This window comes from Octopus bimaculoides, chromosome 11 (genome assembly GCF_046866305.1).
Source record: "Octopus bimaculoides isolate indiv1 chromosome 11, ASM4686630v1, whole genome shotgun sequence".
Taxonomy (NCBI): Eukaryota; Metazoa; Mollusca; class Cephalopoda; order Octopoda; family Octopodidae; genus Octopus; species Octopus bimaculoides.
The window spans coordinates 36,279,296-36,294,521 of record NC_142938.1 but is presented as its reverse complement, the minus strand read 5'-3'; the positions used below and the strand labels follow the sequence as shown (position 1 = coordinate 36,294,521).

Genomic DNA, 15,226 nt, shown 5'->3' with positions numbered 1-15,226 from the left:
AGAATACCAATCATCTACATCTACCCTGACTCCTCTTGTGAGAGTGAGAACATTGTTCTTGAAAACTTGTTTGAAAATTAAAATGGAGATTAAATAAAAAAAATGAGTTACATGAATATCTTCACAAGAATGATTGAAATAAATGGCGATTATGGAACGCTTCACACACACACACACACACACACACGGTCTGATCAATAAGTATCCGGACTGTTGCCATAGTAAAGAAGCATGCAGAGTGAAGCCACTTGGTACACATTGTCCTTGAACTCTGTTGTGTCTGAGCACTAAATTTTAACGTTCTAGCTCACTTTCACTGTTTACAGCAGTGCTTAGAAGGAAGGTGTGTAGCGTGTGATCATTGACCATAACAGAGAAAATTAAGCAGAGAATCTGCATCAAATTTTGCTAAAAGCTTAGCGATACCTGCTCAGAGGCCTATGTAAAGTTTTCAAAAAGTTTTTTGAAGGAGATCTTGTGCAACTGAAACCCGAATGTCTTTTTGGTCAGCTGAAAGCAGTTTTGGCATAAACTTGGCACACATGCGTCTCATGCCCAAATTTTCAATGATAATGGACTGAACTGAACCACAACTAATCTGCACATCCTCTGATAACTCATGGACAGTGATTCAACAATTTCCCCACACATTTGCACACATATCTGTGATGTTTTTCTCAGTTCTACTGGTTGCAGGTCTCCCAGAACGTTCGTCAATATCAACATTTTTTCAGCTGTCTTGGAAACATCTGACCCACTTGTACACTTGTGTGCAGCTCATACACTCCTCTCCATACACTTTCTGCAACTTTGCATAAGCCTCTGAGCAGGTATCATCATGACAACTTTCTCTGTTATGGTCAATGCAATGATCACACGCTACACACCTTCCTTCCAAGCACTGCTGTAAACAGTGGAAGTGAACTAGAATGTTAAAACTTAGTGCGCATGCACAGCAGAGTTCAAAGTTAATGTTTGCCAAGCAGCTTCACTCTGCATGCTTTAGCTTTGTTACTATAGCAACAGTCCAGATATTTATTGATCAGACCTCGTACATAGAGTATCAAACATCAGATGAAATGGACGTGTGTGTGAGAGAGAGAAAGAGAGAGAAAGAGAGAGAGATGGAGGGGGAGTGAGTGCGAGTGAATGTTTGTGTTGACATGTATACATACATACATAAATAAATAAGCATACATCTTTTGTGTGTGACAGAGAGAGAGAGAGAGAGAATGAGTGCCACTTAGACATCACACTCTCTCTCTCTCTCTCACACACACACACGCACACACACATAGATGTATACAAACGTACATACAAAATACACACATGTGTGTGTGTGACTGACAGCAAATACAGAGCTGAACATGGCGTGCAAAAAGTAAATGAATAAAAAATTTTTACAGAAATTAATGTAGTGTGTGGGTTCAAGTGAAAGAATGCCCATATTTTTTGGGACGCCCCATGTTGAATTGCAAAATTCTAATGTTATATTTGTGTAATAACGAAATCAAACCTGAAGCGTGTGTGTGTGTGTGTGTTTATATTAGAGAGTCACTGTATGTGTGTGTGAGAGAGAGAGAGAGAAGGGGAGAGAGAACATTGCAAACAATGAATGAACTAAACTTGAAATTAAAAAATTGTATAAATAAAAACTTGTTAAAAACAATCTTGTATCGAATATTTAAAGGCACTCGCTCGTATTCAGTCTCAGAGTTGTCATTATTTTCGTTAACTTCTGTGAAAAATTTTTATCCAATCAGAAAACAGGATTTGAAAGCACATATTGTCTTACCAAAGAAAGCTAATAGGTGTACCTGTGTGTGTGTGTGTGTGTGTGTGTGTGTGTGTGTGCTTATGTATTTATGTGTGTGAAGGAAGCTAATGTGTGTGTGTGTGTGTGTGTATGTGTGTGTTTGTGTGTGTGTGTGTGTGTGTGTGTATGTGTGTGTTTGTGTGTGTGTGTGTTCTGTTTTATGTATGTATGTTTGTGGAATGTGGATAACAAAAACAACGTCACATTTTAAACTTGAGTAAAAAGCCTTGCATATTTGTTCTTACCTGCTTCATCTGTGTATGCAAAATCCATAAATTTCCAGGAAGAAAATGAGATCAACATCGAAAAAGCCATATTAGTTATAATAGTCCATGTGGGATTTTTTAACCACCAAAGAGCTGAAATATTGCAACATGCATGGAAAAAAGGAAGAAATGTAATTTAACACTTACTATTGATTAAAGAAAATGAGAAAGAAAGAAATATAAATGACATTGATTTCTATTAATTTTAAGCTAAATTTAAACAAGATCTGTTGAACTATACGACGCATTTTATGAAATTCATAAAAAAACATGTTTGAAATGGTAAATTAAATAGTATAATATTGTCTGATGCATTTTATGAAATTCATAAAAGTATTATTTGTGTTGTATTGTTGCCAACAAAATTCTAATAGATAAGTAGAAAATAGAGCATCTGAGGTATCATGGATGTTACAATATTTCCTCTTAATGGCTTATTCAACATTGATCTTGTTTTCTTCCTGGAAATTTACGAATTTTATATATACAAATGAAGCAAATAAGAACAACTATGCAAGGCTTTTTTCCCAAGTTTAAAATGCGACATTGTTTTTGTTATCTACATTCCGCACACATAAATACATAGCAAGCACATGTACACATCTGCCTGCCTCTTCCACTTCAACAGGAATGTTTACAGTTGAAATTGACTAAGATAATGGCAGTTCTGGGACAACTTTGAGACTGAATCCGAGTGAATGCCTATTTAAATTTGTGAATTTAGTAAATATTTGGAAATATATGGAAGCAATTCACTCCACCATTTTCACATGAAAAGCAAATACACACACACACAAGCCTATTTTATATAACAGATATGTATACATATTATTTAATAAACACAATATATATTTTTATGAGCTACTAATAGTTTCATCTGATGCAAACATCTCATACAGCATTTTTTAACATGTCTAGTGTCTTCATGTAATCCTTAGGCTATGCCCACATGGCATAACAAGCTAAATTAGGACAATAGGATGAGAGAAAAAAGGAGAAAAGGTGAAGAGGGAGTAGATGTAAAAGGTGGAATGTTGAAAAACTGGAAAACGGAAAAGAAAACAGAAAAAAGAAGGAGGGGAGAATTAGAGTTATGTCCCCTTTGACCATAAAGTCATAAGGCTGAATGAATAGTGGCCTAGAGTCTGCAGTACAACTGCTCAGTTAAGAGAGGGTTATATTTTCCAATTCACCAACAGAAACTTATCCATATGTTTACAACTACTGAAAATTTCAGATCTGGAATTCAGCAGTGCGGTGGAGTTCATAGACCTGAAAAGGATCTGTGTTCTATCAGTTACATGCTGCTTACATTTTTTGATCCGTGGACATATGATATGTGGAGGCGCGATGGTCCAGTGGTTAAGTTAGGGCAGCGAACTGGTGGTCGGAGGATCGCAGTTTTGATTCCAAGACTGGGCATTGTGTGTGTTTATTGAGCGAAAACACCTAAATCTCCATGAGGCTCTGGCAGGGGGTGGTGGCGACCCCTGTTGTACTCTTTCGCCACAACTTTCTCTCACTCTTTCTTCCTGTTTCTTGAGTAATGCTGTGATGGACTGGCGTCCTGTCCAGCTGGGAGAGAACACATACGCCATAGAAACCAGGCCCATGAGCCTGGCTAGGCTTGAAAAGGGTGCATAAATAAAAATAACATGATATGGACTTTGTGATTGTTTTCTGCTTTATTGTATGTGGTGTGGCATTAGACTTCAAACCCCATACGTGGCTAGTCAACTTAGTGGCCTTACTTTTGTCCCTGAGCTAGAAGGAAGATATTTGGTTAGCATAGCGATTTCTGAAATGGCCTTCACTCCTGTATCTCTTATTTTCGGTTATGTTATCATCTAGCGTTGCTGTAACTTCTGTCTCATATATGATGGATTTAATTATTCATTCCTTGTCAATTGGACCAATTCCTGGGTTTTGACAGTTACAACTGGGGGTAGACTCTTGGTGGTGTTTGCATGTGATGCTTTTCCTATTGGGGCAGCAGCTATATGAAAATTTAATATTGTTGAATATTTTTCTGTACCTGTGATTTTCTGGAAAATGTTTGTCTAAGGAAAGACAGGAATCTTTCACCTGTGTTGGTTTTAACACATGGTGTTTTTGGTATGTGTAACCAAAAAAAAAAACTAAATTTTTTTTCTATTGAGATATATCTACTGAAAGACAACTTCTGATTAGCTATTACACTTCAAAACCAAACATTCACAACATTTGTTCGATTGATTCAATGGAGCGTCCTCAAAGTCCTTTCAGCTTGTATCACTTGGGCTGATCAATTGACCTGGGTGTCCTAAGAGGGTTAATGGAAATGGATAGTGGGGGGGGGGGATTATTCTTCTAGGTCTATTTTTATTGTTTGTATTATTATTAGAGGGATTATATATTAATTCATCATTAAAGCCACTATTGGCTAGGGCATTGTAGTAGGGGGCTGCCTTGAAAATTTCTTTAGAGGAAGAGAGGCTAGATACTCTGTTACTAATGTTAGCTATCAAGTTTTTAAATATTATGGGGGAAGGATGTTGACAAAACTGTTTGTGTATACAGGAAAGTTTCTCAAGCTTTTGGTAAGGTTTATAAGAGGAGTTTAAGTCTAGGGAAACGTCTAAAAGATCAACTTTAGTGGCAACAGTGATTTTAAGGCCTAATTGACTGAAGGTAGAAGTAAGCTGTTTCCTAAATTTATCAAGGGTGTGACAGCCATAGGAAAAACCCAATCCATCATCTCAGTATTGACCAACATTGTGGGATGGGTACTAGGAGCTCAATCTGTTCAATACAAAAGAGACCTTCAAGATCATAGACGTTAGCACTGTCGTATGATCCCATTGATACATCAAACAACTCATCATTATCGGACTTTTTCACTACACTGAGCCCTAACTAAACAGGACTGCTTTTGTTGCATGCATGATAGAGTCTAGGTCTACAGGATTTATATCAACATGATTCAGCAAACTCGATGGCTTTATCAAGCACTGATTTTGATATGGAGGGATAAAAATTTATAATATTGAACTGAGTAATACTAAGCCTATGCTTATTCTTAATGTTCTTTAACCAGTCTATTACAGTAAAACAATAATCCCATTGTTCTAGCCAGATGGTCACTCTAATTTTATTATTAATGTTTTTTGGTATTTTTTAGCTACTAGCCCAATTTCAGTCCTCACTGGGTGTAATAATCTACAAGTAGGTTTATGATCATTTAAAGTAATAAAAGCTTCCGTTTTTTGCTAATCATTCTAAACTATCATTGATTTTACTACGTTTAGTGAGGAATGTAGCCTCATCATTAATATTGTATCTGTTTATGTTAGTGTTCTTATATTTTGTGGAAATGGTGTCATTTAACAACTTATTATATAGATCATTAGTAACTTCATACAGATTGTTGGTCTAATCAGAAAATACAACTTCTTTTTGGAGCTTCTAAAGTTTCTAATATCAGATTTCAGCTTAGTTTGAAAGGAGTTATGGTACTTGTGGAATCTGATATTGGTAACTAAATCATGGATTGACAACTACATTTTGTCCAAACATCCAAAAGTCTCACCACTTAGACAAATACAAGAGTATGTCCTCATGAATGAAACATTACCCATACTAAATAGGAAATACATATAGAAGGTAGAGATACCTCAATGCCAAAAATACCACCCACACAGTGTACATATATAGGTACATTTGTAAGTAGGTAGTCAAGTAAGTAAATAGGTAGTTAGTTAGATAGGTAAGTAGATAAGTTTTAGGTGGTTAGGTTAGATATATAAATTATTAGTTAGTTAATTATGTAGGTAGGAAGATAGGTGATAAGATAGGCAAGCAAATAGGTAGGTAGATAAGTAGGTAGATAAATAAGTAGATAGATAGGTAGGTAGTACATAGGTAGTATGGACTGACACATACACATACACAGACACAGAAACACATGACCATACACTCACACACATACAGACATATAAAGGCACACATGCATACACATACAAACTCATATGCATAGACACACTCAAGCAACACACACAAGGAAGCAAATGTACACACAAAAACACACATATACATACATACATACACAAATGCATACAGACACATGAATACACAGAAGAATACATACATGCATACTTACATACATATGCAAGTACAAGTACACACTGGCATGTATACCCATGCACATAACAAGGTCTTAAGCAGACAAACACAGCCTCTGTAATGGACTAAGATGAAAGTCATTGAAAAAGTTGCACGTAGCAACGAAAGACCTTTGACAAACAAAAACAAAACAAATGACTTACATTTAACCAAATTAAACAAACAATCGACTAGTTAGTTGGATATTTAATCAATTGGCTAATAATAAAGGAGTGGAATTGAACCAATGTATGTGTTAATAATATTGGCTTAATGAGTCTCCCTAGACATAACAAAATTTGTTTCAGCATACGAATTCACATAAAGAATCTTGCAAATCAGATACAAAAATGAAGTGTGTGTGTGTGTGTGTATATATATATATATATATATATATATATATATATATATATATATATATATATTTACATTATTTACAATTGATGGATATTTGTCCTCATCTTGTTTGTTGTTAACACAATGCTTTGGCTGAGATACAAAATTATTAAAAACAAATGCAAAACTTATCCTATCGAATTTTTAGTTTAAAATAAAATTCTAAACGTTATACTATTTACCAATAAATCAAAGAGAAACATTAAATAATATTATTGAAAATAAATGCAACACTATTCTAATCGAAGTTTTGGTTTAAACTAAAATGTTAAATGTTATACTAATAACTTAACGTTAAATAGGATATCAACTAACAATAAATATCAAGTGAATGAAAATGTAGTTATGAAACACGTGTAGTCATTTTATAATTTTAATAATTATTACTTTGTATTTTATTATAATTCCTTTTAGTGTATTTACTTATTAAATTTTTTTCTATATGTGACTGTGGATTCTCATGGATGGGTTCAGGAATTGTGGTTCTTTTCTCTAAATTTATATATTTAAATATTATATACTTGTTTCAGTCATTTGAGCGTGGTCATGCTGGAGCATCACTTTGAGGGGTTTTAGTCAAACAAATGAAGCTCAGGAGTTATTTTTTCAGACTAGTGCTTATTCAATCAGAGTCTTTTGCTGAACTTCTAAGTCACAGGGATGTAAACACATCAACACTGGTTGTCAAACGGTGATGGATGACAAACAAAGACACACATATATATGATGGGCTTCTTTCAGTTTCTATCAGCCAAATCCACTCACAAGGTTTTGTCTGCCTGAGGCTATAGAAGCAGACACTTGCCCTAAGTGTCACACAGTGGGACTGAACCGGAAACCATGTGGTTGGGAAGCAAGCTTCTTACCATACAGCCATGCCTGTATATTAATATATATATATTAATGTTTGTTTTTTGCTCAGTTACATTAATCTGATGAGTTACTCTATATAGAGTTCAAATTTATTATTCTTACACTTGACAGTGACTTTGAAGTTTTTGCAAGCTAAGCCATCATCAGATTGTGATGCATTAGAATTAGTCTTACCTTTATATAGTCTCTGTTGAGTTATACCACCCTTCTATTATATATATATATATATATATATATATATACCTTTTGATTCCATTTGCATGTTTCTCTTACCCAGCATATCCTCCTTTACCACCTCATACTTTGAATTCCTTCCTTATCTCCTAGTTTCTTTTTCAATCAGAACCACTTAGCACTACCTAACCCTTACCTTTGCTACCAACCAATCCATCCCTGTTTTACCCTCATATCTTTCTGCCTACTTCAGTACTCTCCCTCTGCTGCCAATCCACCTTGATTTTTCGAATTCCTCCTTTGCCACTCTATCAGCATCTATAACTAGATTCCATTTTAATGCTTGCCACTCTTTTCTCTCATTGTACCAATTTCCCTTTCTCAGTTTCTATAGCCTCAACCACCCTTTACAATGCTACCAATCCCCTCCTTCTTTCTCTGACTTTCCTATCTCTTCTTGCCCTTCCTTACTTCAGCATCCCCATCCCTACCCCATCTTGATCTGCCTACTCTCTCTGTTGGCCTTCCTCTTCTACTTTTAAATTCCCCTGCATTATGATTTGAAATGTTAGGTACTAATCTCTCTCCACCCTGAAGATGGAAGCCAGATGTACCTAATGTTTATATGTATCCATGACTGGTTGCATTTTCTTGACTTTTTGCAAACTACATTTGCCAACATTATGTAATTCTGAGCCCCCAGAAACAGCTGTTGGACCTGAAATACCAAACCTCCTCCTCTTAGTTTTCTGTCTCTTTGTACTCTGTAAAAGTTAATAACTTTTAAGAAAATCTTTCTTTAAATATATGTGTGATCATCATCATTATCATCATCAAATTACTATCTGTTTACCATACTGGCATGGGTTGGATGGTTTGGCAAGATCTATCAAGCCACAAAGTTGTTATATGCCCCAATATCAGCTTTGGTATGATTTCTATAACTGGATGCCCTTCTTTACATCAACAACATTACAGTGTGTACAGGATGTTTTTTGTGCCACCAGCACTAGTAAGGTTTCCAACTAGTTTGCAAGACAAGAAAGACAAAGAAAGGAAAAGTGAGGTGGGGGAGTATTTGAGAGGAGAGAGAAGAGGCTTTATGCAGGGTATTTGTTGTGGGTAGGGGTTGTAAAAATATTATAGAAGGACAAGTTCAAATATCTTGCTACAGTAAAGATACATGGCTAACCTGCATTGTGTAGTGATGATAGTGATGGGGATTAAGAGAGTGGATTAAGAGAGTGGAAGAAGGGGGTGGGAAGTTAGAGGATGAGGTTAAAGGTGAATGTAGTTATAAGAGTTACAAGAGATGGGGGTAGAAGTTAATGTAATGACGAACAGGAATGGAGGTGTGACTGGTTGGGAAGTATCGGGATTGTGTAGGAAGGAAGGAAAGATAGAAGTGGCTCAGGAATGATCAGTGGCAGATCTACAATATTGGGGCCTTGAAGCTTAAAATATTATGGAGGTGGGGGCTTTACAACCAGCAACAGTAGGGTAACATCCAACAAGAGTCACAGAATTTTCGTGCCCTTGCAAGGAACTCCAGCTTGAGACCCTGATAGCCCAAATAGTGGAGTCCTTAAAAATGAATCTGAAAATGAGCCCTCTTTCCACCAGAAACGAGGTATGGGTAATCACTGATATTTTTGTCGATGTGGTTGTTCCATGACTGATCACTACAAATATTTTCCAGGCTAAGCCTTATACTTTTAGAGTTATGGGGGTTGAAAATTAGGGAAGCGTTATATTCATGCACTATGCATCATTAATATACATACGAAAATTACAAAATAGTCTTTTTTCTCTTTTTGTAGCAACAGTTTTTTCATATGACAGCTTCCTTGCAATGTCCTTTTCTAGAGACAATATACATAAGGAATTTAAGCACTTTTCAGTCATGGTAGATTGAAATTTATTTTTTGCAAAGGAAAGCTTTGAGGAACTCCTTTCTGCTTCACAGCTCATGATAGGCATCATCAAGTACAGTTTATGTGCAGTGGTAATATTAGAGGTCACACTTCAACTAATTGTTGCTCATAAATAAACTGAAGAACTTCTGTGCATTGCATTTTAGATGGTGTGATTTCTTCTGTGTTCCAGGATTTCCTAAGGTGTAAATACTCTTTGAACTGATAACACTCATTTATTAATTTGTGGTCAATATCATCTTTGTAATGCAATATGATAAGTTTGATACTGTTCTCAACAAATTCTAAATTGTTCATCAATCCTGAGAGAAACTTGAACCTTTTTGCAATCTGCTCATTTGGGTCCATCCTCTTGCTTAACTGGATTATCAAGCAGTCATAGACTTGATTTAGAACTTCTATCCTAAATTTTTCAGCCTCTTCCAAGGAAGCCCTATCACTTGTTCCATCTGCAAATTTCTTTGTAACAATGCAGTTGGAAATATCAGAATAATTTGAGATGATATATTCGGATAAACCTTTTGTTACTGTCGCATAGTGTGCAATCTTGTTGGCTGGATTTTCTTGTAGTTCTTTAACAAATGAAAACAAAGATGCTAGCAGAAGGTAACCTTCAAATACATCAGAACCAGGAGTTTGGAATTTCTTACTTGTTTTGTTAAAACACTCCCTAACTTCTTCCCAAACGACTGTTAAAATAGCATATTCCAATTTTACCAATTTGTGGTATAAATTATTTGCATCTCGCTTACATTCAGGCTTCTCTTCTAAGTCTTCAAGCATGTTTGAGAGTTTGTAAAATATCCCTATATCCATTTTTAATTGCCCAAACTGTTTCACAATGTGCAGACCAATTAGTTACACTTAAGCTCTTTAGAGAAAAGGCTAGATTGTCCTGTGTGTTCAAAATCTCTCATCTTTGAGAAGATTCAGAAAAGAAAACATACAGCTGCTGCAAGATACCAAAATAGTCAATAACTTCAGGTACAGGAGACACTGCCTTTTATCAAACAAGGTTGAGTGAATGGCTTGCACATGGTACATAGTCTGCATACCTGTTAATGTTTTTAAGAAGTGCTTGCAGCCCTTTATCCGAGCCCTTCATGTTGGAAGCATTATCATACAACTGACCACGGATATTTTCAAGTGAATATTTATGCTCCCCCAGAAATTATTTTGTTGAACAAGGTCGTGGTTTTTCTATTGGCAAAAATGCTAAAAATCTCTCATAGGGTTTTCTATTATAACAGTATTGAACCATAATTACTAGCTGGTCAACATGTGTTATGTTAGGTGTAGAGTCAACAATAACAGTAGTATTTGATGTTTAGGTTGTTGATCTGATTCACCGCTTCATCTTTCACATGTTTTCCCATGATTTCTATCAATTCTTCAGACACAGATTTGGATAGGTAAGTAATATTTACTTTTTCATTTATACATTTCTCTAAATTTTTATGTAAAAATGGGTCAAACTCCGCAATAAGCTCAATGGCGTCCATGAAATTTCCATTGCTTGTGGAGCCCCACTTTTCCTCATGACCTCTAAATGCTAAACCTCTTTCACTTAAAAACTTAACTGTTACAACTCTTTTTAGTACTTCAAAATAGTTCTGCAGGTTTTTTCTCAACTGTTCCTCAAGTTTTTGATCCACAGTATTTTTATTTGACTTTCGTATTAGCCAGCTCAACATCGCCCTGTTATGTTCCTTGCTATCTTCATGATTTTCTGGAGTTCTGAGTATATTCATCCAATCAGAAAACCCACCTGTTGTAAGTGATATTTGGCACTTAGAAAAGAGTTTGTTCTTTGAGTAAACTAACTAGGATCTCATCACAGTCTGACCATTTTTTAATCCTTTTTTCAAAGTACTTGCTTGAGAAACTTCGATCTTGCTGTTTGTAAATCTTGTAGGATTCAGTATATACATTATCTGGTTTTTTTATTTTGAAAGAAAAACAAAAAAAACTGATGTCTTGCATTAAACAGTTTTGTATGAAATCATTATCAATTGTTACAGGCCAGTTTGCCAGGTCACTGTAATCTTTGAAATCACTAAATTTGCTTCCTGTTTCTGCTCCATCTTTTCTTGAAGTTCTTGACCACTGTGATCATCATCTGCACCAAAAGTGTCAACAGTAGGTTGATTATTGCTAAACAGAGCACTCATGGTTTGTGTACTATCATTGACTTCACTGGTGCTTGCATGGCTTGTTTCAGTTGCAGGTGATGACAAACTTTTACTTATTGTAAAATAGTTTGATAGTTTTTGACATTTAGAAATTTCGTTAGATTTCTCTTCCTTGAGTTGGCATTTCTGGTATCCACTTGAGTACTTTCTTGAAGACATTGCTATTCTTCTTGGGGACTAGACCTCTGTGAAGAAGAAATTGGGGTAATATTTTCATTAACCACAGCGAGACAGAGATTGATCAAGATAGGGGTCCACAACTTAATATATAGTCATAAATGAAGAAGTGTTCATTTTGTACAATGTGATATTCCAACAATTTTTAAAGTAGAAAAAAATGCTTTGCTATTGAACAGCTTGTAAGTCCAAAATTAGGAGGCAAACCCTTTCATTGGTCATTAAATAATGGTGTGAAAATAAGAATTCTTATCTCTACTGTGCTGATGTAGTAGTAGACATATTTCACAATGGGAGAGGCAGGGCCAAAGTTTCCAAAATAAATTCAAGTGAAGCAAATTATCTACGAGTTGTCTGTACATTTATTTTTTATTCTACTCCACACTGGTAGAAACAGCAGGTGAACAACTTGTGACTAGATACTGCGTGTCGAGACTCTGCATAGGAGTATGATATGATGTCCACTAAGACTGCATGGCAAAATACTAAAATACAAAAACTGACAGAATGAAACCATTAAGTTGCTTCAGAATCCTCCTGGATTAGGGTCCCTGAAGCTTAAGTTTCATTAGTTTTATGGTAGATCCGATACTGGGAATGATAGATCAGGAAGTAGGGGGTGATGAGCATAGCATAAGAGCAGAGGGAAGGGAGATGTAGGAGTACATAAGGGTAGCTATAGAGAAAGGGAGTGGTAGTAGATACGAGAGAGTTGGAATGGTACCATACAAGAGAGGTATTAAAATGGAGTATGGCAGAGGAGATAATTGGAAAAACAGAAAGGAGATTGTTGAACAAAGTGAGGGAGAAAGTGATAATGAAAACGTAGGACAAAAGTGGAAGCAGAGGCAGCAACTGGTAGTGAAAGGAGTTAGGAGATGCAATATGTATGAAGGAGGAATGGAAGTTGGGGGAGGGGAGGGTAGATAAGATAAGATGTTGGGAATGAGTAGAATGGGTATCAGATCAGGGTCCATCACTGTACAAACCTAAGCAATATTTTTAGGGCCTCATGGAAGGTTTTCTCAAACACAGCAAATTGCCATTCATGTTGATTCTTTCTCATCTCTGTGAGGCTCAGCATCTTGAGATCATCCATCACTACCTCACCACGTCTCACTGGGTTTCCCTCATTCACAAGTTCCATCTACTTTAAGTGACTGGCACTTTTTATGCAGCTCTCCTCATCTATGTGCATCACATGACCAAACAGGTGCAGTCTTCTCTCTTGCACACTACATCAACATTCCTCTTATGTCCATATTTCCTCTCAAAACATTAGTACTATTGTATACACACACTGACATTGCACATCTGAGCATACAAACTTGATTTCTCTCTAGTCTCTGCATGTCTTCAGCATCCATGTCTAACTACCATGTAGCATTACTGCTCATACAAAAGTATCGGACAATCTGTCTTTTATTCTGAAAGGGGGAAACTTTTTGTTGCAAACAGTAACAGCTTTGATTTTTCTTTTTCGTATTCTAGTCACTGTACTTTCAGAGCATCCTCATTAACTGTTAATTAGGTCAACTAAATAACAGATTCTATCTACTACCTCCAGAGAACTTCCTGTGAATTTGAGAAAATCTATTTCTCAGGAGTCTTTCATGCACATCTTCCACATATGAACAGTTTTTTTAACTTTCCTGCAATTCCACTGCACCTTGCAAGTTCATAGCCTGTACTGGGTACACCCTATAGAAATCTAGCCTACACCTTTCCTACGAATTGAGCAGGGCTGTTTACCTGAAGGGAGTTGAGGCCTGTCTGTGTTCCTGCTCACTAGAACTTTGCTCTTTGTTAAATTAACTTCAAAGTCCTTTGATTGCAGCTTTGCTTCCACACCTGAAATTTTTTCTTGTTCTATTACAGATTCTGCTGTGAGAATGAGGTCATCAGCATATAACAGTTCCCAATAGCAACCTGTTATGGCCTGGAGGATGATGATGAACAGGATGGGACTGAAGACTGAGCCCTGGTGAACTTGTGGCTAACACTCAGTTTACTGACAGTACCCCTGTACATGGCTTATGTGGATTTCACAAGCTAGTCATTTTACCCCTAACTTCTGCAGAGATCATCAGACCACAGAGCAAAGGGCTGTTGAAGGCTACGTGTGTGTGTGTGTGTGTGTGATTATATATAGGTGCAAGCATGGCTATGTAGTACCTTGGGCATGCACCCTCCACTATAGCCCTGGGCCAACTAAAGCCTTGCAAATAGATTTGGTAGATGGAAACTGAAAGAAGCTTGTTTGTGTGTGCATGTGAATATATATATATTTATATATTCATGTATGTTAGTGGGTACTCTTGTCATAACATCATGTAATGATAGTAAATAGGCATTATCATCATACAAATCAATGTTATTCATTTCCAGACTTCTGTGAAAAATTTGACTGGCAATGGTGAAATATTACCTTAGAAACAGGTGAAGTTTGGCAACAGGATGGGCATTTGGTTGTAGAAACTGTCTCAAGGATTCTATTTGATCTATGCAAGCACATGATGAGATGATCTGCATGTATGTGTTTGTATAAATATATGTCATCATCATTTTAATGTACACTTTTCCATAATTGCACAAGTTGGATGGCATTTGTTAAGGCAGATATTCTATGACTGGATGCCCTTCCTGTTGCCAGCCCTCCTCACCCATTTCCAAGAAAGGTATATTGTATAAACATTTGATAAGAGTCTATTTAAGTTATATTAATATTTTGAATAATGTTGGTTCTGTATAGCAACCAATAGATAAACTCAGACAACCTTTTTTACATTTGCTTTATGAATAGTTGTTTCATCTATGTCAGCAGTGGTATTATTATTATTATTAGTAGTAGTAGTAGTATCATTACTATTAATATTATACAGAAGGGATTATAGTGTTAAGTAGATAAAACCCCAGACAAAATACCTTGCTATATTCAATCCTCCCCCTCCCGCATACATTCCGAGTTCAAATACTGCCATGGTCAACTTCATCTTTTATCCATCTGGAAGTTAATAAAGGTATTTTCTGCGATTAATTATACTGACTAGTGCCTTACCTTCCTCTAAAACTGATATTGAAATAAATTGCCATTATGAAGGTATTAATATAAGTTGACACAAACTTAATTTCACATTGCTATGAAGTCAGTGGTATTGATTTCTCATGGATGGATACTACTAATCAAGTAATTTTTGTTTGCTGTACTCACTGATTAGTTTCATATACCTGGAAAATGGTAATAATATTAGTGACAAA

The 15,226-nt window shown here is 36.0% G+C and overlaps 1 protein-coding gene across 1 annotated transcript; it reads right to left on the bottom strand.

Moving 5' to 3' along the window:
• Positions 1-10,900: 10,900 nt before the first annotated feature.
• On the bottom strand, positions 10,901-11,350 carry LOC149133254 (uncharacterized). Its single transcript, XM_089360605.1, has one exon. The coding sequence runs from the start codon at positions 11,348-11,350 to the stop codon at positions 10,901-10,903; it is 450 nt and encodes a 149-aa protein (XP_089216731.1).
• Between the last annotated feature and the right edge of the window lie 3,876 nt (positions 11,351-15,226).

Excerpts from the sequence above, each read along its gene's own strand:
- LOC149133254 (XM_089360605.1), bottom strand. The coding sequence starts at position 11,350 with ATGAATATACTCAGAACTCCAGAAAATCATGAAGATAGCAAGGAACAT.